Here is a 22,988-nt window from a genome sequence, read left to right as displayed (position 1 = left end):
TTCTCAAAAGTGAAATGATAGCACAAGTATGATCATAATTTTTGAATGAATGACCGGATGGGGAAAGGGATGTGTGTGTAGGATGTAAAAGGCTGGCCTGAAGCCTCTCTGTGTTCTACTCAGCTCCTTGCTCACGCTGGGCGACTCTTGTTCCAGGTGAACATCGGGAAAGGAAGTCACCCCCACAAGGTGAAGGTGTTTGGCCCAGGTGTGGAAAGGACAGGGCTGAAGGCCAATGAACCCACGCACTTCACCGTGGACTGCACCGATGCAGGGGAGGGTAAGGAAAACTGGCAGGATACTCAGCCTTCTCAGTTAGTGAACACTGGCATTGCATGAAAGTGCATTTACCCAAGTGTTCCATAGTTTGAAAATTGTTGTTGAGGTAAAATCATAATCATAATAACACAGTGGCTTTCCAGATGCCTTTGTCCAGAGCGGCTTGCATAGTTTTATGTATTATCCATTCATACAGATGGATATTTATTGAAGCATTTCAGGTACTATGCTCAAGGGTACATCGTGCTGGCAGCCTTCCCACAAAACAAGATTGCTTTGTATGAGCGAACATTTTCTTGCAGCATTTTCTTCAGCTCAGATGTGCAAGCTCCCCCAAAGCTTTTCTCTCCTTCTACCCAGAACTAAACACTTAAGATGTTGGAGTTTACTCAGCCTCCTGCTCAATCTATGACTGCCTGACTGACTGTCCTAGCTTTAAAACTTTTTCCAGTTCTACAAGCCAGGTTACATGCAGTACACATAATCCCTTTCCTTTTCCAGGGGATGTCAGTGTGGGAATCAAGTGCGACGCCAACGTCATCAGCGACAGAGATGAGGACATCGACTTTGACATCATCCCCAATGCCAATGACACCTTCACTGTCAAGTACACACCCCCCGGTGCTGGGCGCTACACCATCAAAGCAATGTTTGCTGGACAAGTGAGTCACTCGCTGCTCCCAACAACACATTTGTGTTACATTAGAGAAAAATCTGTTTCAGTTGCAAGAGTTTGCAGAGTGTGTGATGACTGATATCTGCAGCAGTGCATTCAACTCTTTCATTGATTAGTTCCTTCTGTATCGAGCAGTGAAGAGATGTAGATTCCTTAACAAGCTGTAGACGTCTCATAGTAGCTTAGGAGCTCTAAAAACCTGTTTATTCAGTTAATCACTGCTGCTTTAAGGTACAATGAGATGTGAATACATCTAGCCTGATTAGTAAGGGTATTAAACAGGAGGAGTCTAAAGCTTTTTGTGACATAGAATTCTTTTCATTTTCTTCCATAGGAGCTCCCCACCAGCCCTTTCCGTGTGAAGGTAGATCCCTCTCACGACGCCTCAAAGGTGAAAGCTGATGGTCCTGGAATTGCCCGTGCAGGTGAGTCCACCTGTAATGGTGCTTTTTTACTTGAAAAAAGGAAACATGGCTCTTCAGCTGTAACAGTTTACAGAGCAATCTCAATGCCTTTATTCATTGTTTTACACTATGCAAATTTTGAATGAATTGTCTATTTATAAAGCATTTTCAAGTCACATTGTTGGACTGTTTCTGCTTGGGACTCATGTAGCTGGACTGCTGTCTATTTCTGAGCAGGTGTGGAGAGTGGCAAGCCCACACATTTCACCGTCTTCACCAAGGGGGCTGGCAAAGCCCCGCTGGACGTGCAGTTCACTGGACCTGGCAAGGGAGAGCCTGTCCGAGACTTTGAGATCATTGACAACTATGACTACTCCCACACTGTCAAGTACACTCCGGTCCAGCAGGTACTGTATGCTCAGGGCATGGGAGGAGTTGATATTTAGTTTGGTGCTGTTTCCTTAAGATGCAGCGTTTGTAAGATGGACTTTGAACTGGACTGCCTTGAGTTTGAGTCCTTGTGGATGGGGGGCCCGTTGTATCCTTGATCAAGGAAATTTACCGTGATTACTCTGGTAACATTCAGGCTCAAGTAGGTAACCAAACAAAAATCAAAGAATGCTTCATTAAAATTGTGAGTGTTGTAAGTCAGCCAGGATAATATATAATGATGAAATATAATGAAATGTAGTGTTGCAAGGAATAATGTTGCACAAGAGCACAACCCGCTTCTGTCCTCTGACTACAGGGTGACATGGCGGTTGCGGTGACCTTTGGGGGTGATCCAATTCCCAAAAGTCCCTTTGCTGTGGGAGTAGCCGCCCCTCTGGACCTCAGCAAGATTCAAGTCGACGGCTTGGAGAACAGTGAGTAGCGCTGGACGACATGTCTGTCAGGGTAGATTTATGTTTGATTAAGGGGTTTCAAAATCATACTCTACCCTGTAGGGTTACTTATCTTTTTTTTTTTTTTTTAACTCAAATTATTGCTGGGATTGTAAATGTTCTGTCCCGTTGTTGAGTTTTTTCCCCTCATTTGACAAATTTGCATGACAAAACATTAGCTGAGGGTGCAATAAAAATGTCTCATTAGTTTCCTCACCTCCCCGGCCAGCCATTGCTCCCTGCTGTGTGTGGAACAAAAACAGGCCCACAGAGGGGGGAAAAAATGACACAAAACAAAATGGGCACATTTTTCTGTCAGTTTGTTTTTACACTGTTTGTGTTCATTTGGGCCCCTGGAGTGGGAGGGGGTTGAGGAAGCTGCAGTCTGTGTGTGTCCGGTTCACCAGGCGCACTGAACTCTACTTGGTAGGCCCAGTGTCTGATGGCCGTGTCTTACTGCAGGAGTGGAGGTGGGCCAGGACCAGGAGTTTGCCATTGGTACCAAAGGGGCAGGTGGACAGGGCAAGCTGGAGGTCAGGATCACTAGCCCCACCAACAAAGCGGTGCCTTGCGTGGTGGAGCCGCAGGCCAAGAAGGACTGCAGCCTGGTCAAATACATCCCCAAAGAGGAGGGCTTCTACTCTGTGGATGTCAGCTACGACGGCAACCCCATACCCGGCAGCCCCTTCCCCGTGGAGGCTTCGCTGCCTCCAGACCCCAGCAAGGTAGCATCCTGTAGTATATTTACAGAGACACTGAGTTTGTAGTGTACAAGCAATGCTGTAATTCTGGGTTGGTGGTGAATTGAAGGGTGTTGGTTGTGATGGACTCTGCGTTCTGTCCTCAGGTGAAAGCCTATGGCCCTGGACTGAAGGGGGGGCTGGTGGGTAACCCAGCAGAGTTCACCATAGACACAAAGGGCGCGGGCACCGGCGGGCTGGGCCTGACCGTGGAGGGTCCCACCGAGGCCAAGATTGAGTGCTCAGACAACGGGGACGGCACCTGCTCCGTCTCCTACCTGCCCACCGAGCCCGGCGAGTACCTGGTCAACATCCTCTTCGAGGAAGTGCACATCCCCGGCTCACCCTTCCACGCCGACGTGCAGATGCCCTTTGACCCCTCCAAGGTGGTGGCGTCTGGGCCGGGGCTGAAGCGCGGAAAAGTGGGAGAGCCGGGAGTGGTGAACGTGGACTGTGCCCGGGCGGGGCCCGGCCAGCTGGCCATGGAGGCGGTGTCCGACTTGGGCTCCAAGGCCAAGACTGAGGTGCAGGACAACAAGGACGGCACCTACACTGTCACCTATGTGCCCCTCACTGCTGGCATGTACACCCTCATGCTGAAATACGGGGGAAAGCCTGTCCCCAGCTTCCCCGCCAGTGTCGTCGTGGACCCAGCTGTTGACACCAGCAAGGTGAAGGTGTACGGGCCTGGAGTGGAAGGAACAGGTATTGCATTTACCTTTGGTACTGTTGTTTTTGTTGTTGTAGGTCTAGCAGTGTTGCCAATATGTTGGTTAATAAGTTGGTTAATAGTTGTTCAGGCATATTTTTTTTGGATGTTGGGTGGCTTCCAGCTCCTTGGTCATGCTACAAAGTTCCCCTGATCAGCTTTACTGTAGATATGAAATTGTACATGTCAAGAAAACGTAAATGAAACTTAAACTTGTCACTTATTAGAGGGAGAACAACTCATTTCCCTTTCTGTCTCAACCTTTTCTTATTTCTCCCATGAATTCCAAAGTTCACTCTTGTATTCTCTTACTTTTAAAATCAAGCCCCCAGAAAAAACTGCAGGACACCAGTAGGGCTAATTTTAGAGCTGCCGCCCCACCCCTTCGTCGTTCCTTTGCTCTTTGAATTCAAAAGAAATGACCTCAGAAGAGTCAAAAGAAGTGGCATCACGTAAGAGCCACTTTGCTGACAGAAATCCTGCCCTCCACAGAGCACAAACACAGCGATGACATTTTTACAAAAGGATGGATGGTTGCAAAGAGGGACATGTGAGCTTTTAATAGCTGAAGAGATTTATCTGTTTTTTCTTTCTTTTGTGTAGCGGCCTCTAAACTACCTTTTGATGTTTAAAATCTCTCCTGTTTTTTTTGTACAGGAGTTTTCCGGGAAGCCACCACAGACTTCACGGTGGATGCTCGCTCTCTGAGCAAAGTGGGCGGCAACCACATAAAGGCCCAGGTCAAGAACCCGTCGGGGGCCACCACTGACTGCCAGATCACAGACAAGGGAGACGGGACCTACAACATTGAGTACACGCCCTTCGAGAACGGTACAGCCATGGGGAGGCGGGCAGGGGAGGCCATCTTGTGGTGTTGTGGTGTACTTTCCTCACGTGAGATTCTGGTGCGGAGTCTGATGACCGTTGCTGGTCTTGTGTGTTCTTGTGGCAGGCATTCACAATGTGGAAGTGCTGTACGATGAGACCCCTGTGCCAAAGAGCCCGTTTCAGGTGGGGGTGACGGAGGGTTGTGACCCAACTCGAGTGGTGGCCAAGGGCCCGGGGCTTCAGGAGGCCCTGACAGAGCAGCCCAACAACTTCTCCATCATCACCAGGTGACACTCCCTCTCCTCCCACTCCACGTAGCGCTGTGTTCGTGGAGCACATGCTCAGCTCTGTCAGCACTGCCTCGTCTTTAAAAAAAAAAAAAAAAAAAAAAATAGGGGATTAAACATGAAGGGTCAAGATTTTCTGTAACGTTCATTTAGATCATTTAGATCACCCAGGATTTGAACCTGCCATCTTCTGGTTGCAAGTTCATTTGGTGAAACACTAGTCACAAACTCCAATGTTTCACAAACTCAACCCCCCCCCACAGAGGAGCTGGTATTGGTGGCTTGGGCATCACTGTGGAGGGTCCGTCCGAGTCTAAGATGTCCTGCAAAGACAACAAGGACGGCAGCTGCAACGTGGAGTACACCCCGTATGTCCCTGGACTGTATGATGTCAACATTACCTACGGAGGGAAGCACATTCCAGGTAGGCCTCAGCCCAGCGTGCGGAGCTGCCAGAGATTGTACCGCTGATATTGACTTTTTGTTTTAGAGTCCAGTTGTTTGTGGTCAGAGATCACTCAGCTGAACCGGTGTGTCGTTTTTCTCCACACATCCCCAAGGTCAAATAAGGAAGAGCTTTTAATTTTATTAAGCGTGGTTTCCGTTTTCTACGGCCTTCGCTATCATTACACTGTCATGTTGACTCAAGCTCAAACCGAAGATTCCTCTGTCCGTACGTCAGAATCCCTCTCCACAGATGATGAATGCTAATGTAATGGATTTTTTTGCTGATATTTATTGGCTGTGGTCTTTTAGTATGGTTTTGATTATGAGTGAAACAACGCAAAACCAAATGTCAGAAAATAAAAACAAGCACTCTGAAGAATGAAATGGTTCGGTTTGATGATAAAAGTGATTGAGAAAAATAAAAAGCACTAATTTTGATAATTACTGTTGATTGCAGTGTGACATTGATCCTTTGCATTGAAACAAGCCAGACATTTACAGTTATATTACACTGAGCTAGCTGGTTATAAATGGTGTGCAGGTAGTGTAGAATAATTCAACGTGTTCAAAAACTATTACAAAAAGTGCTGTGGAAGGCACTAGCTTTTCAGATGTATCTTAAAGAATCTCATTTGCTTGAGAATGGAAGAGTGTGGTGGAGTATTGAGCTGGAGACGCTCCAGCTGAGTAAATCATTCTACATTTTGTTTATGTTCATCACGCAAAGCTGTCCTGTGTATTGGAGTCAAATACTTCATTTTACTGATGTCTTGTAACTAATGAATTATCCATAGTCTCCATTAAAGTTCATATATCTCAAAACTATGTTTTCCACTTTCCCACATGGATTAATTTGATACAAAAGCTTAGCTTTCTTAAGGCATATGCAGTGGGCTTAATGGGCTAATATTTCAAGATATTGCACACATTGTCCGAAGACAAACCGGCACCTGTGGACAGCTGTGTTTTTGACATTATCCTGGGAAAAAGTGGGGTGCTGTGTTGCTTGAGCAGGCTGTGACAGTGAGGTTCTGTGTTTGTCCTGCAGGAAGCCCCTTCAAGGTGCCAGTGAAGGACGTCGTGGACCCCAGCAAGGTGAAGATCTCTGGGCCAGGAGTGGGCTCAGGGGTCCGGGCCAAGATCCCTCAGACCTTCACGGTGGACTGCAGCAAGGCAGGCGTGGCACCCCTGTCTGTGGCGGTGATGGCACCCAAAGGTGAGCCTCCTGGGCTTCTTCTTCTGTGCTTCACTGACCGCTCTTCTGTCATCCCCTTTCGTTATAATCCATGTCTCTAACCCAGTCTAAAATGGCTGCTTGTGAGATCTCATTGACTTTTTTTTTTTACTTTGTTTTTCTTTTTTTGAATACCTCTCATTTCGAGGAAACGGTGGACCTTCCCTGTGGTTTAGGCTGTAGGGCTTCACACAGGGGCTCACACAGCCCCCTCCTAGCTCTGTGTCCTTGGTCATCCAGCCCCTTCCCCCCGCCGGTATGCCCTAGTGTGGTGATGCTGAGAGTTTTGTGTTCTAGCGGAAGAGGCGGACAACCAGCCCTGGCGCAGTCACCTGAAAGCCTTTACGGATCTCTTTAAGGCTGAGCCCAAGAGCGGAGACTCAGGGACAGGTTGGCAGCGTGCAGTGAACCCGCCCGTTCCTCTCAATCAGAGAAGAGCCATTAGAAATGAATGAGGGGAGCACTGGAGGGAGTGACTGTGCTGTAGGTGGAGGGGATCTTATGCACCAATGCTTTGAGTAACTCAAAGTTGCCCTTATGAAAATATACTCTGGTTGAATTCCACATCGTTCCCTCAATGCTGAGTGCGTAGTTGGTTGACGTCACACGAATTGCAGAGCATAGAGAGTATGTGTAGACGGGGAAGTAGGGAGCAGGTATGGAATGCACCCCGATGTGAGTGCTAGGGGTCATCTTAACACTCAGATGCAGTAATAGATGCAACAATATTTTTCTTCCCTTTAGTTCCAAAATAAACTTTTTTTTTTTCCTTAGATGAGCTCATTTTAAACACTCACCCTACATCTTTTGATCAGGATATTTGAAGTTGTGAGGGAAAAACAAAACGGCCCCAAAGTGTAGAGAAACATTGCCCTGATCAGTAGTGTATTTTCATAAGGTTGCACGTGCTTCAGCGGGTGTGAAAGCGAAGCGGAGCTGCTGTTTCCAGGTGGTGCTGGAGCTCTCTTCCTCGGGGCTGTGTCTCTCCGGCCCTCCTCACCCCCTCTGCTCCTGCCTGTGTCTGTGTCCGCCGGGCCCAGGGCGATCAGGTCTTGGGCCCCAAACCACACAGGAGTCCTTGCTCTTTCGGAGGCTCGCTTATCAAATCCACATGTAGGATACCCGCTGGATGATCTCACGCTCTGCATCGGAGGTCTGACTTTGAGGCGTGCTGTGGAAGCACCAGCAGTAACGCAGGGGGGAGGGAGGGAGGGAGGAATGGGTCCCCAAGTCCATATGAAGCCAAGACTGGCCTCTCACCTCATTTGAACCATACTTTGTGTGGTTGTTAGACCCAACAGAGAAATTAAAAACAAATCAAAGACATTTTTGAACCCCCACCTCCCCGTGTGTTGCACAGTTGTCCTCATATCTTCATGAAATGTATCTGCATTCTGTGCATTGGCTGACAGGAGCAGTCTGAGAACTACACAGCACTGTCCCTGGCTGCCAGGGAAAAGATGAGAACTCTCTAGTGTGATGTCAATGGTCATCTCAAAAGCCACTTATACAAGGGTCACTTATTTACCCACCCATGTCGCCATCATAATAGTCATTTCCTGTTAGCCGTCTTCATTAGAGGGCCCTCAAAGCACCAGGGATGGTGATAAACAAGACGTAACAGTGAATCGATGGTCTTGAGAAGATGAAGCTGTGATTGGCCTCCTAGACTTAGGTTATTGCCCCTCTGTTTCTCATTACTCATTGATAACCACTAAATAAACAAATGGACTAAGACTGTGTTTTCTGAGGGCTCCATGTAAATAAAGGAAATGATTGTGGTTAAGGATTGCTGTTGTAAAGTGGCAATAACAATCAAATTAATTGCAGTGTGCGTAAAAAGCACAATTGTGCGCTCATAAATTCCATTCCATTCCAAGTGAGTGATTTTAATGGAGAGACAATTACAACCACCTCCCCCACCCCCCAACAGTTTTTAATGAAGGATTTAATTAGGGATTTAAAATGAAGTTCAGCTGAGTTACTGCCTCAGTGTCTGTGTTCAAATTGAAAGTATTTTCTTTGGGTACAATAATACAACTACAGCCTTTGTTGAAACAGTGGCAGAAAAATCAAGGGTTAAGTAATCTATAATTCATGTGCACTCTGTGTTTTAATATGCCTGTGAGTAGTTAATTTTTTTCATACAGTTGATTGGGTTTTCTTTTTCTAAATCATATGAATGATCTGTCTTATTTAAAATGATCCATGATATTGCATTTGTTTTAATGTACTCCGTATGGGAGCCTCCTCATCTTCAAGCTGATTTTCATGAGCACCGATTGCATGGAACAGGGAAAATTATCTCTATGACAACCTAACTGATCTCGTGCTTTATTTTTGCATGACGAGCTCATGGCAGGCTAGTCCAATCAGGTGATTGAACGTTAATTGAAACTGTTGAGAGGGGGTGAGAGAGGTATGGACCGTGACTGCGTGACGACTGACCTCCGCTCCTGTTTGTGTGTCCAGGTGTGGCAGAGCCAGTGGAGGTGGCAGACAATGGGGACGGGACACACACCGTGGCCTACACCCCATCTGTGGAAGGGCCTTACTCTGTGGTGGTCAAGTACGCCGACCAAGACGTGCCTCGCAGGTGAGAGGAAACAAAATCGAGGCTGCACTTGAAGCACTTCGGTTCGATTTTCTAAAACACAGCTGTCCAATGCTTTTCACATTTGGTGTTTTGGAGTCCTAAAGAACACTCTTTGAACTTATTATAGTTTTGTTTGTGGAATTAAATGTTTTTTTTTTAATATGGTGAATTTCTGATGTTTGGTGCAGCCCCTTCAAGTTCCGGGTACTGCCCACTCATGACGCCAGCAAGGTGCGAGCCAGCGGACCCGGGCTGACCACCGGCCTGCCGGCCAGTTTGCCCGTGGAGTTCACCATAGACGCAAAGGATGCTGGGGAGGGACAGCTGTCCGTGCAGATCACAGTGAGTTTAGTCAGAGGACAGGACGTCTGTTCACTAATTTTATTTTCATTCCAACTTTGCCACTTTCTTTTTTTTTTTTTTAATTTTCCACTCCACACACCTCCTAGTTATCTCTCCTGTTTTTCCTTCCTTGATAATTTTAAGATGTGTGAGTGCACTTCACTTTTCCCCCTGGCAAGTGAGAGTTGTCCACTTAGCTCCCATAAATCTCTATGACAGCTTGTTGTGTGCAGACAGTATAGATTTTCACAGCCCGTAATATACAGCTGTCTCTGGTTATCAACACTTTGAGGGAGACTCCGGTAGTTTCAAATCCGTCATTTCAGACATGGACTCCAGGTAATGCTTGTGGACGTTTTATGGAAATCCGTCACCGGGGCCAAGAAGACGTCCACAGATAAGAATGAGAGAAGAGAGGTGGGATTAATGGGCATCTGACCAGGGCTAATAATGTTCTCCCTAGTACTGTAGAGATCTATGTTGAAGTAATCTCCCGCTGAAAAATGAGCCCTCTTTCCCTGACTTTCCACATTGGAATAATTGATGAAGCCCCATTGCATGATTGCCCATTGTAAAATACCCTAATCTTATCGTTTTTTTCCTCTCTCATGGAGCTTAGTACAGACCTGGACTCCCCTCCCCTTGTGCTAGTTGACTTGAATTCTTGACTCCTCTTTGTCATCCTGTCACTGCAGACCCCTCTGGGTTTGGCAGAGCACAGGCATGTCAGTGCTGTAGGGATTGCAGGGATACATCTTCAGTAGTAGCCATACATTGTTTGCGATGGGTTTTTTTTTTTCCTCTCTCTCAGGACCAGGAAGGGAAACCAAAGAAAGCCAGCATCCATGACAACCAGGACGGCACCTACCGAGTGTCCTACGTTCCGGACAAGGTGGGCCGCTACACCATCGTCATCAAGTATGGTGGAGATGAGATCCCCACTTCACCGTACCGAGTGCGGGCCACCACGACGGGAGACGCCAGCAAGTGCATCGTCACAGGTGAGGGTGATGTTCTGGTGTCTGTGCGTTGTCTTCTCTTCCCTCCCTCCCTCCAGTCAGTGGGGGAAAACACAATGTGATGTCGTATGACACCAGCAATAGGGGGCATTAGGCCCATTCATTAAAACACTGATTAGGACTGGTAGCGTAGCATAGTGGTAAGGAGCAGAGCTTGTAACTAAAAAGGTTGCTGGTTCAGTTACCTGCTGGGCCACTGCCATTTTACCCTTGGGTCAGTAACTAAACCCAGAATTGCCTCAGTAAATATACACCTGTAAAAGTGGGGAACATGTTAAACATTGTAACCTATGTAAGTTGCTCTGGATAAGAGCATCTACTAAATGACAATAATGTAATGTAATGTCTCATTAAGCCCCTCCTCGAAACTGTATAATAGCCAATCTCTGCTCCCCAGGTCCAGGTCTTGGTCCCACCATTGCCATTGGAGAGGAGGTGGGCTTCGTGGTGAATGCGCAGGGCGCTGGGAAGGGGAAGGTATCATGCGTCGTGGTCACGCCAGACGGGACAGAGGTGGAGGCGGAAGTCATTGAGAACGAAGATGGGACCTTTGACATCTTTTACACGGCTCCGAAGCCAGGGACCTACGTCATTTATGTGCGCTTTGGTGGAGAGAACGTTCCTCGGAGTCCCTTCAAAGTCATGGTGAGAAATGCAGACATGATGTTCCATTGTCTTTCAAAAATTCAAAAGTAGACTTAGAATTTCTAAAGAATGGTACAATATGTATGTTTTGATAGCATTTTATTGTAATTTATTTATATTTTGTGACCATTATTTCTTTCCCCTCATTATACATCCTTGAGAGCATGGTTGTGTATTCAAGGGTTTTTGCACTCAACATGAGCTCTGTCTGTTTTGAAGATCCTTACAGTATGACTGTCATGTAAAGGCAAATACTTCTCAGGTGAATATGAGCACTGTGTGAGAGCATGTTACCCAGATGTTTGTGTGGGCCGGTTTGTGTTGTGCGGTTTGAGCTTTGCTCTGTGTGTGTGTGTGTGTGTGTGGGCGCGCGCGCGCATGTGCGTGTGTGTGTGAGAGTAACCTCCGCTGTCCTCCCCCAGGCCACTGACGAGGCCCCCCTGGTACAGCAGCAGTCAGTCCAGCAGCAGCAGCAGGCCGCTCCTGGAGCCTGCCCCCCTGGCTTCCAGCCCTGGGTACAGACACACCTTCCTCCCTCTCCCTTCCTCTGACACAGCCTGCGCCGCTGGGATATCTCTCCAGGCCTCACCACTCCTCCTAATCACCCTCTCCAGTCTCTGTCACTGACACACTGATCGCTGGCTGATCCGAAAGGCCCCTTCCCCACCCTCCTCCCCCTCCCTCACCAATCCCTGTTACCTGGGCGTGTGTGTGTATACGATTCCCTCTGTTGTGCTTTGTTTTGCCAATCACTCATTCACTCACTGTTTCAGCATAAGGAAGCAACCTTTTTCATGCTTTTGTTTCTTCCCTGAATTTGCACTGCGCCTGCTGAGCCATGAGACTTGAAATATGCCTTTTTGCACTAACTTTTGATCCATCCTCCTCTCAAAATATCATTTCATAAGGCCACTTTTTCCAGCAGCATATTCATCATATTTATACAGATCGTATGGCTGTATGGCAGCCAATGCAGGAACGTATGAGTAACATAATCACTGTGTAAATACCGTATTTCTGGCTAATTTAATTTAGCTGCGGACATTAGCTTAGTTGTGCCTATAAAGGACCTCCACAACACACCTCATTTTCTAGTACTGTATTGCCACATGGCTTTCACCGAAACGTGGAAGAAAAAACATTTACAAGATTCATTTACCTTCACCAGTGTAAGCTCATTTCCAAAACATTCATCCTCGGGCGGTCCTCGGAAATGATCATGTCTGCAATGCAGGAACTGCTGAATTGGGGGGGCAGTCTCCCCAGCCAGCTCCCCCCCCCCCCCCCCGCACCTCTGCTGTTCTCACACCCACCCAGACAGAGCAGCTCATCACACAGTGGAAAAAATGGAACCATGTTTCCAAGTTATCACAAGAATGGGAAAAGGGTGTGAGAGCAGAGGGTGTTTCTGAGCATAAAAATAACCTGAAAGGGGTGTGTGTTTAAGTGTGTGTGTGTGTGTGTGTGTGTGTGTGTGTGTGTGTGTGTGTGTGTGAGAGAGAGAGACAAAGAGGGATCTGTATCCTGTAGGGAATGCTACCGCTGCTTTACCTCATCTATGCACTATTGCACCTCATTGTCTTTGTTTCCAGCTCGCCTAATTTGGTTGCGGGAGTCTTTTTTTTGGGGGGGAGGGATTGTTATTTTTCATCCCTTGCAGGATTCTGAGAGTCTTTTTGCTTTTCCAGGTGAGGGAGCAGGCGAGTCGCGCCCCTCCCTCTACCCCCCCGCGTCATTTGCAAGCTGCACTACCGCAATCTCTGCCGTGGCTGAAGCGCTCAGCCCTCCTCTGTCTCTCCCTCCAGTCTCCTGCAGCTCTGTCCAGACTGTAGCATTGTGCTCTGAAAAAGGCCTGCACTGTGTGGGGAAAACACAAGCACCTGCCAGAGAGCTGCAGTAACCTGCCAGTAACCATGAATGCCCTTTTTTGTCCCCCCCAAACCTCTGTGCCGGCCCCACCCCACACCCCCTCACCCCCGCACCCTATCCCTTCACAGGTGACAGACGGATCGTACATTCCTGTCAACAGCATGAACGGGACTGGTTTCAGGCCCTTCGACATGGTCATCCCTTTCGCCTTAAGGAAGGGAGAAATCACAGGTGAGATGTGAGGGTCAGCCAGTGCAGCTGACTAGAGCCAAGACTATATAAGATCTCTCCTTCTTTATGAGGAGTTCTGTCATGGCTTTGGCTGTGGAACACACTAGCGCTCAGAGCGGAACTGTGGTCGTGCTTGAGACAGTTTTATACAGACCTGTGAGAGCAGCTGAATTGCATGTCTGAAGTCATTCACACTCGTTTAAGAAACCTTTCTTCCCCACACTGGGGTTTCTGGGGGATGTTCTCCTGCAGAGATTCTATGCGGCTCTCTGTGTCTTCCCAGGTGAGGTGCACATGCCGTCTGGGAAGACAGCCCAGCCAGAGATCATGGACAACAAAGACGGGACGGTGACGGTGAAGTACGCCCCTACCGAGGCAGGGCTTCATGAGATGCACATCAAGTACAATGGCACCCACATTCCAGGTCAGCCAACATCCCCCAACCCCTCCCCCCCCACTCTCCATCTTCAGTTTTACTGCTTTCTCCAACAAGCTCTAAGTGTCTGCCTGAGTGCTCGAGTGCTTGAAATACCAGCCACTGGAATGAGGTGCAGTCCATGTGCTCATGCACAGCATTAATGTTCTTTGTGATGAATTTCCTGTCAGGGTTCTGTGCACTGAAGTTACACTCAGGGTATGCTGTGGAACATGGAGTGGAGGATGGTTTGGGGGAGGGGGGTGGGGGGAGGTGCTGAAATGATTTATCTCTCCCCCCCAAAAAAAAAAATCATTTGAATCCTGATTTATTTGAAGTTCTGAAAGAAAATCCCTGCATGACATCAGCTGAATGGAATCCTCATTGCCTCTTTCCCAGACAGGAGCCTTGTAGTACAGTGTGTTTTCGTGTTGGCACTTGTTTTGAGGGTTGAGATTGGTCTCTAGCATTGTTGCAGTCACAGGAATGGCTGGATCATTGTGCTTCTGTGCCCCCCACACACACACACCTCCATCAGTCCCTTTCATTTACCCAGTTCAGAGGAACACACGGGAGAGAGACAAACCTCTTCCTCTTACAAGCAGACAGACGCTGGTGACTAAGACTCCAGCCCCGACTATCCAGACTCCTGTGATGTGGTCTTAGACAGACGCGAGGCCTGGAAATGACCTTGGATGTTGATACCAAGATTCTTATCTCAGTGCTTCAAATCAGCTGAGGCCAAACGGAGACAGGGTTGATTCGGGTATTATTTCAGTGGAAGTCCTGTCTCCGGCTGACGGTTGTTGAGCGTGATTGTCTAATATGTGGTTTGGATTAGTGCTTGCGTCACTTGCTGCAGGTGTGGTTCCCAGACTGCCACCCTGCCGTTCTGTGATCTGGTGATAATTAAACCCCTTGTGTCTCTTGCATTAGTGAGACACAATTCCCCCCCCCCCCCCCCCCCCAGATTTCAGGGGGAAGCTTAGTGTATTTGCCTTATAAGGTGCCTTTCTCATGAGTTGTAAGTTACTTCATAGGTCATTTATCAGGTTAGGTATAGGATTACAGCGTCAAATCATAGGCTGTTTTCAAGATGCACTTATGTGCCCTATAGATCATATCCTTTACTTAAGCCTCACTTAATGTGAATCTGCTATGTTTCTACATGCTTACTTAACAGTGAATGGAGTGGTTAAGTAAACACACAATAAAAAAAAAAGTATTTTATTTTTTTTCTCCTTTCAGATCTGAATGTCCTGTTCTGTAGGGTGTGAGCAGCGTGGCATGTTTACTTAAAATGTGTCCCAAGACAGAGTTCCTCTCAGAATGATTTAGTGTTTCTTTATTCTCGGTTTGCTCCCCGGGTCACTCGCACTCGGTCCTCATTAACGTTATTTTCATCCCCCTGTGGTTTTTCCCACTGCAGAGAGCCCACTGCAGTTCTACGTGAACAATGCCAACAGCCCCAACGTCACGGCCTACGGCCCCGGCCTGGTGTACGGCATCGCCAACAAGACGGCCACCTTCACCATCTTCACCGAGGACGCCACAGAGGGTGGGTGGCTCAGCCAGGCCTCCCCAGTTTTAAAGAAGCGCTTTGTGCGTTAATGCAAATATGTGGGAGGGGTCAATGTCGCGCTCATAGACATTGTCTGCACGGTTTGATCAGATAAACTGGGTAAGGCAGCATTCCTAAAGTGTGCTTCTGTTTTCTGTTGGCAGGTGGACTGGACCTGGCAATCGAGGGTCCCTCCAAGGCAGAGATAAGCTGCGTAGACAACAAGGATGGCACCTGCACTGTAACCTACCTGCCCACGCTGCCCGGCGACTACAACATTCTGGTGCGCTACAACGACAAGCACATCGCCGGCAGCCCCTTCACTGCCAGGATCACAGGTAAGGATCTCGCAGGCCTAACATGAGCTGCGTCAAAACCAGCTCATGTTTAAAGGTATTCATTCTGAGACTGAGTGAAGCTTTTTTATGATCTGTCAAATTATGTTTTTCCTCTGCCAGCTCAAATGAACGTGACAGCATAACAGTCCTGATTACATGGTGTATACTATACTTTCAAAACCATGAATAGAATGACAAATGGTCTCTATGGACAGAATAGTGAGGAGCAGGTTCTTGTTGATCTTGCATTCCTCCGGCTCACCCGTTGCCCCCTCTGCCCTTGTGTAGAGGACAACAGGAGGAAGTCCCAGGTGAAGCTGGGCTCTGCAGCAGACTTCGCTCTGGACATTACCGAGACTGACCTCAGCCTGCTCACAGCCAGCATCAAGTCCCCCTCGGGCCGTGACGAGCCCTGCCTGCTGAAGAGGCAGCCCAACAACCACATCGGTAAGAAGGGGCTGGAGAACGGGGCAAAGGGCGTGGGAATCCACTCACTTGGCGCACTGTTACTGGTCATGGTGGGATTTAATTTAAAAGGCAATCTTCATAGCATTCCAAGGTAGTATTCTGATACCAGTGTATTCATATTCGAGGTAGTTTCCTTTTAGAGGAATTATTTTGTTGTGGTTTTAAGTGTTTAGTAGCTTTTTTTCCCCCAATAGTTTTTCTGCAGCTGAATGTTAAGGAGTGGCACAGCAGTAAGGTGTTGTATAACTGCCATGTTGTTAAAGAGAAGTCTGTTTCAAGATGTCTGTGAAACAGGCACAGTTTACACAGTTCACAGTCTGGCGTTACAAGGGATGGTTTCATGCAGAACTTGAACTCTCCTTCCCTGCTCTAGGCATTTCCTTCATTCCCAGAGAGGTGGGAGAGCACCTGGTCAGTATCAAGAAGAACGGCCGCCATGTGGCCAACAGCCCCATCACCATCATGGTGGTGCAGTCTGAGATCGGGGATGCCAGCAAGGTGAAGGCCTACGGGCCGGGCCTGGAGGAGGGCCACACCTTCGAGATGTCTGACTTTGTGGTGGACACACGGGAGGCAGGTGAGGCATCTTTGCTTCCTTGCCGATCCGCAACCCAGGCGGGAGGGCGGCCTCCCAGATCATAACCTCATGCCCACACGCACGCGATTCCTGTCAGAACACATGGTGCTGGGAACAGTTACATGACTGGGCTGGCACACTTCGCACTGTTTGTTATACCAGAGAAAGTAAAGTTAGATTAATGTTTGAGTTCAATTGGTTTGATGAAAGACAAGCCTTACCAGATGCAGGAGAGAATCCAGTCATATTGATGGAAATACTGTGCAGCTCACATTCCTCTTTTAGCCCAACAGTCTTCTGGTACTATGCCACAAACCCACATACCATTTAGTCTTTTTCACACCATCCTGGGGGTGCAGCACTTTGGCTTTTAGGAAATGTGTAAGTGCTAAATGAACAATTTTTGCCAAAATGTCTAGTCGTTTTATGGATAATTTAATGTTATTTGTTATGCTTTCAAATTGACTTAATTAGTCAGGAATGGTCTCTAAGCTGTGAAAAGTGGCTTTAGGGTGAATATGGAAATAGAAATGGACTTACCACCACTGTTTTGCAAACTAGCCTGTTTTTATTTCTTTAATTACTTAGATGTCTTTCTGATCCACGTGCAATTAGTAGTGTAATGTTTAAGGCTTACCAGAATTCCTTGCTTATTTCCAAATCTGTCCCAAATTATTTGCAAGGATTTTGTACATCCTGTTTTAATTTTTCCATAGAACAGCAGCATCTGTCCGTCGGTTTTAATTTTGCTGCCATGATCCAACTGAACTTGTGCATGACTTACTGAGTTTTCCCGTGCTAGTCCATGGTGGCTTGGCTCTGGCCGTTGGTCTTACGTTGAGATCCAGCTCAACTTGTGCAAGGCTTATTGAGCAATATCCCTGTGTGGTCCCTGTGTCCAGGCTATGGAGGTCTGGCTCTGTCCATTGAGGGGCCCAGTAAGGTGGACATTCAGACGGAGGATCTGGAGGATGGAACCTGTGGGGTGTCCTACTGCCCCACGGAACCTGGCGCCTACATTGTCTCCATCAGGTTTGCTGAGGAACATGTGCCAGGTAAGACTTCCACACCATCCTTCAGTCATGGTGGATCATTTTCTTTTTTAGCCAGACCAGTGGTATCCATTTTATTTAATCTTGCTTTACAGCGGACAGAAAATGATGTCAAATGTCCCTTATTAAATAACGACTTTAAGTAATGAGGGTGGCAGAGGGGTGGCAGTGTAGCATAGTGGTAAGAAGCAGGGCTTGTAGCCAAAAGGTTGCTGGTTCGATTCCCCACTGGGGCACTGCTGTTGTACCCTTAGGTAAAGTACTTAACCCACAACTGCCTCAGTAAATATCTAGGTGTATTAAAGGATAGCATGTAAAAATTGTAACACATATATGTCACCCTGGATAAAAGCATCTGCTAAGTGACAATGTGATGCAATGGTGATTGTGCTGGTAACTGGAAGGCTGAAAGGACCAGGCTCCAGTGCTTCCGGTGTGGAATGACCCAGTCGTGGCTGTCCGTCCACAGGGAGCCCGTTCACCGTCAAAGTGACCGGAGAGGGACGCATCCGCGAAAGCATCACTCGCCGGCAGCGGGCAGCGTCCATTGCCACCGTCGGAAGCGTCTGCGACCTCAACCTCAAGATCCCAGGTAGGAGAACCTGCTCAGAGAGCAAGGAGTAGGACGGGTATACATCACCACCAAGCCAGCCACATTCACTGTGGTTTAGTTCCCATAGGTAGCTACCTCGCTCACAGAAGCCAAGAAAGAAATTGTCAGAATTAACTAGATTCCCATGGTATTCATACCTTTTATGGCCATTATTTTAAAGCGTGACCTTGTTTAAACTGTGCAGTGGCGCCACGTTTCCGCCCTGTGAACTCCCAACCTCAGAGTGCTGGCTGCGTGTCAGCCTTGAGCCCACTGTCATAACCTGCTGCTGTGGGAATCGCACTCCTCGGCCCGTTCTCAGCTTGATGGATCTCAGGTACAGTGCATGAAGACATCAGACATGAAATATCTCCCACCTGAGGTTGGCTTGTCAAATAAAAAGAAGTCAGGTCACTGCTTGTTAAAGTTGAAACCGGAGCCTGAACTCTTCCGCATGGACCCCCACCCCCCACCCCCCCGTGTCTCCAAGGCACTGGCTATGAACATACCTGCCATGTGCTCTATACATTAACAGAGTTAACAGAGCCTCCTTTGCTTTCCTTAGCTGTGATCAGCATTCCCCCCAAAGCCAGGCGAGCGTTTTAAATACTTGCCATTGTCTTGCCTGGTCTCAGCCTTCAGTACTGTACCTTCCAGATCTCCCACACTGGCTCTCCTCCAAGTGACAGGGCTCAGTGCAGGTGCTGTCAGGGGTGCATCTGACACCATCTCACCAATTTCCTGTTTGGAGCTGGGCCTGATCCCATATCTAAGAGATGGAGAGATGCGTGCATTGTGGGGTCCCGTTCATGCTTGGCACGATAGCTTGAGAATTTTCTCTTTGGGCATGAATAGTGAGGAGACTGAAAAGTGATATGAATTATACCTGAAACCAAAAATATTTTTGTTGAGTATCTGTCCTCTTTTGAAGTTACACTTTTGACATGAGTATAAATCTTTACTTTTTAATCTTATTCTGTCTCATTCTGTGGAAGTGTATCCACTGCACCTCAAAAATTTTCATGTTGTAACCTTGTGTATTGGATGATTTAAGATGGACTCCCTAGCAAAGTTTCTTAATATAGCCAGCCAGAGTAATGCTTTCACTCATAGCTGACGTGAGGAATTTTACTTGCAGGTATGAATGGAGAAGAGAGTAAATTAGAGTTACATTTGATATGAATAGCACCTGAGGCCAGACTGGGCAAAATAAATATTTGTTCCGAGTATCAGGTCTCTCTTAAAATGACAGATTTGAAATGAGTATAAATCATTATATTTCATGTTATTCCATTTTATTCTGTGGAAATGTATGCATTACAACACAGACTTTTCCTGTTGGAACCTTGGATATTGAATGATTTAAGTTAAACTCCCTTGCAAAGCTAAAAATCAGAGCTCACAATGGAGCCAGCCACTGTAATGCTTGTTCACTCCCCAGTGTTCTGCCAAGGTAGGGTTTTGAAAGAGGTTTTCTCTCTTGTAAGTACAACCAGATGGGTGCAAGGTAGGGCCAATACACACTGTACAAAAAGCATTAAAAAACCATGGGTTTAAAGGAGATTTAACCTTGTTTGTGCAGCGATTTCCCTGCTGAGCAGTTGGGTTTAGCACAGCTGTTTGGGTGCAGTCACGTCCCAGCCCTGTCAACGTTTGTGCTGTGGCCTGCTCGGTCCAAAGCAGGCCCTTTTGTGGCTCTCTGAACTTGCCTCTCGGGGCGTCGTTCTACGATGTTTACAAGACACGTCAATCTGAAGGGGGGGGGGGCTCAGCCAACAGGAGGGAAGTGGCTTGAGTTTAAAGCTTGTCGACCCCCCCTTTCATTGTAACTAACTATGCATTCTGTGCTTATGTTTTTCCTTATTTACACAGTATATAAACATGTCTTTTTTCACCCCTGTTGCTGTGAGTTTAATGCTGTGAGATATGTCGTCTGTCCCAGTGGACTTGTCTTCAGTAGGGGCGTGGGCTGACTACTCTCATATGTGATCTGTCTGGGTAATGAGGGGTGCGCTGCAAGGGAGGCCCACACAGAAGCTGCCTGCGGTCACCCCCTGTCCACACCGGGATCACTGCTGGCATGCTGCTTTCCCATTTAATCCAGGATTAAAACCCTTTAGTTAAGACTTGTTCGCCCCAGGGGACTGGATCCCATTTCGTGGAGCACAGAGGGCTTAAGAGTTACTTCAGTCACACGTCATAATAACAGGGAGTCCCTCAAAAGGATGAGGCGTGCCGTCTCGTTTCCCCACCTTTCCGAGCACTCTGTCTTCAGATTTTTTTTTTTACTTCCTTCCGACTGCACTGTTCATTCTGACCTGTCTCTCTCTCTTCTTGGCTGCACTGCTGTCTCTTTCTCTCTCTGTGCCCGTCTCTCTCTCTCTGTCTCCCTCTGCCTCCGTAGTGACGTGGTTCCTCCTGGCCTTGTCCCAGGAGATCCTGTCTCAGGGGCTCTATCGTTCGCGCTGCTCTCTGAGGCGTGGGGCCGCCAGTGACGCTGCCCAGGGGGCGTCTGGCCGCGAGGGGAGAGGCGAGGGCGTGTGGATCGGTGCCGCCCCCCTGGCATGGCCCTCGGGGCTGGAGGGTGCGTTTTAAGCACTGGGCATGTGGACAATGAGGTTGGCAGAATGCGCTCATATTCGATTTTTCGATCTCCGCATGATGCCTGTTGGTGTGAGTGCAGGTGTGTGAGTGTAGGCGTATGTGTGATGCCTATTTATGGTGCTGCTCTCTGTCCTTGCCCTTTCAAAACATCTACAAATTTGAATGTCAAACACGACATTAAATGGAGTGTTGCCATCATTTTACTTGAATTGTGTGTAAAAAATGGGTTATAAGCAAAGCCAGATTCAGCACAGCATTGCTCAGCATCAGGCGAGTCCACTGAGTTCTCATCTCTCTTCCGCAGTATATTGCTGCTGCAGCAGCTGATTCACAGTTCTGTATGATACATAATCTCTGCACTGAAAACAGTGCTGAACTAGTTATATAAACTCTTCCTGGAGCATTGGCAGCAGTTCCACTGACACCAATTCTAACACCACATACATTGCCGCCTCCTCCTCCTCCTCCTCCTCCTCCTCCTCCTCCTCCTCCTCTCAGAAATCGACATCCATGACGTGTCCGCCCAGGTCACCAGCCCCTCCGGGACCACCGAGGAAGCCGAGATTGTGGCTGCAGGAAACAACACCTACTGCGTCCGCTTTGTGCCCCATGAGATGGGCGTGCACACGGTCAGCGTCAAGTACCGCGGGCAGCACGTCCCCGGGAGCCCCTTCCAGTTCACAGTGGGGCCGCTGGGAGAAGGAGGGGCCCATAAAGTGCGAGCCGGTGGCCCTGGCTTAGAGAAGGCTGAGGCAGGAGTACCAGGTAGAGTCCTTTCCCACGTATCCCACATCATATTCTTCTCCACAGCGGCAACAGTGCAGTAAGTGTTAGTTCAAAGGTCACAGTTACGCATTTGCGCACATCTCTCTCTACTTGGCAGCTGAGTTCAATATCTGGACACGGGAGGCGGGTGCGGGAGGCCTGTCCATCGCTGTGGAAGGGCCGAGCAGGGCAGAGATCTCCTTTGAGGACAGGAAGGATGGGTCCTGCGGTGTCTCCTACATTGCCCAGGAGCCTGGTACGCTGAAGCCTCCAGATCGGCACACTCTGGTTTACCCACTCATATGTGTCTTGTTAGGTTTTGTGTGCTGTTTGACAAATTGAGCTCTCTTCTCCCCAGCAGTTCTTGTGTTCTGTATTAAACAATATCAGAACTGTACAGTAACTGGGAAGGCAGAGTTGCACTGCATCTCACCTGTGGGTCCTGTGTCCTGGCAGGTGACTACGAGGTGTCAGTCAAGTTCAACGACGAGCACATCCCCGAGAGCCCCTTCCTGGTGCCCGTGTGCGCCCCCACGGACGACGCCCGCAGGCTCACTGTTACCAGTCTTCAGGTGAGGCACGAGGAAACATCTCCACACTGGGGCTTTGTCCGCAGCTATCAAATCACAGGGCAGCAGTCACGGCAGTGAGCAGGATCGGGGGCAGCCAGGGCTCTTCTCCACCCTCAAACCTCCCTCAAGGGATTTATCTCTTCCCTGAGAGGTTCTTTGCGAGGCCTATTTCTCAGCTCATATGCTTGTTTGACATTTCAGTCCAAACACTAAAAAAAGATTACATTCAGTTCATCCTGTTTTAGCATTAGATCTAACCATATAATCCATATTCAGCTCTAGTCTAGATGCATCCATAGACTAAATACAATCGAGGTTTCCCCTCCCTCCTTCTTAATGAGCCATCACTGTTTGCTTGAGTGAACAGATAAATTCTGGGCGTTCCTGGTATGTGAACTTTGGTAGGGGCTCCGCTGTGTGTAAATTATTCCCTGTGATGCATTTCGTTCTGAAAGGGGCTTACTCACATACGTAATCTTGGCAAGGAAAAACAGAACTCAAAATCAGAAATCGCACTAGTCACAAAGCTTCAGTTTCTCGGTGTCTGGAAGTTTACATCTACATAATCGCACACCCTATTCCATTTCAAGACAACATTGGAAAGTGGTTTTATTGCAGTGATTCGCACAGTAGATTTCCAGTGCCCTGGCTAGTTCGTGGTTGGACCACGTTAGCAAGCCCTGCTTTGTATAGCTGACGGACATCCATCGCCTCGTGTGGGACCTGGGGTGTTTCACTTGTGTTTCATTTAAAGGCTTCTAACAGAAACAACAGCGTTCCCACCCATGGAGTGACCGGCTAAAGCAGAAAGAGGCAGTTTCCTCCTCCAACCCGTAGAACTCCTCCACTTCCCA

General features: G+C 48.0%; 1 protein-coding gene across 1 annotated transcript in view; it reads left to right on the top strand.

Annotated features, from left to right (window-relative positions):
• The window catches only part of LOC118779247 (filamin-B), a 69,494-nt gene that overhangs the window by 42,170 nt on the left and 4,336 nt on the right, over positions 1-22,988 (top strand). Inside the window, exons 15-41 of the mRNA XM_036531240.1 lie at positions 157-280; positions 781-941; positions 1,290-1,380; positions 1,597-1,766; positions 2,108-2,225; positions 2,706-2,968; positions 3,091-3,688; positions 4,350-4,523; positions 4,645-4,807; positions 5,071-5,231; positions 6,303-6,470; positions 8,961-9,084; positions 9,273-9,426; positions 10,238-10,427; positions 10,843-11,090; positions 11,513-11,605; positions 13,088-13,190; positions 13,474-13,614; positions 15,035-15,163; positions 15,331-15,504; positions 15,793-15,951; positions 16,346-16,549; positions 17,452-17,604; positions 18,071-18,193; positions 21,296-21,562; positions 21,681-21,818; positions 22,019-22,134. Coding sequence (XP_036387133.1) covers positions 157-280; positions 781-941; positions 1,290-1,380; positions 1,597-1,766; positions 2,108-2,225; positions 2,706-2,968; positions 3,091-3,688; positions 4,350-4,523; positions 4,645-4,807; positions 5,071-5,231; positions 6,303-6,470; positions 8,961-9,084; positions 9,273-9,426; positions 10,238-10,427; positions 10,843-11,090; positions 11,513-11,605; positions 13,088-13,190; positions 13,474-13,614; positions 15,035-15,163; positions 15,331-15,504; positions 15,793-15,951; positions 16,346-16,549; positions 17,452-17,604; positions 18,071-18,193; positions 21,296-21,562; positions 21,681-21,818; positions 22,019-22,134 — 4,707 coding nt within the window. The remainder of the gene's footprint in view (positions 1-156; positions 281-780; positions 942-1,289; positions 1,381-1,596; positions 1,767-2,107; positions 2,226-2,705; positions 2,969-3,090; positions 3,689-4,349; positions 4,524-4,644; positions 4,808-5,070; positions 5,232-6,302; positions 6,471-8,960; positions 9,085-9,272; positions 9,427-10,237; positions 10,428-10,842; positions 11,091-11,512; positions 11,606-13,087; positions 13,191-13,473; positions 13,615-15,034; positions 15,164-15,330; positions 15,505-15,792; positions 15,952-16,345; positions 16,550-17,451; positions 17,605-18,070; positions 18,194-21,295; positions 21,563-21,680; positions 21,819-22,018; positions 22,135-22,988) is intronic.

This window comes from Megalops cyprinoides, chromosome 6 (genome assembly GCF_013368585.1).
Source record: "Megalops cyprinoides isolate fMegCyp1 chromosome 6, fMegCyp1.pri, whole genome shotgun sequence".
Classification (NCBI taxonomy): domain Eukaryota; kingdom Metazoa; phylum Chordata; class Actinopteri; order Elopiformes; family Megalopidae; genus Megalops; species Megalops cyprinoides.
Note: the sequence above shows the minus strand (reverse complement) of the source record. Positions and strands in the feature narration are given on the sequence as shown.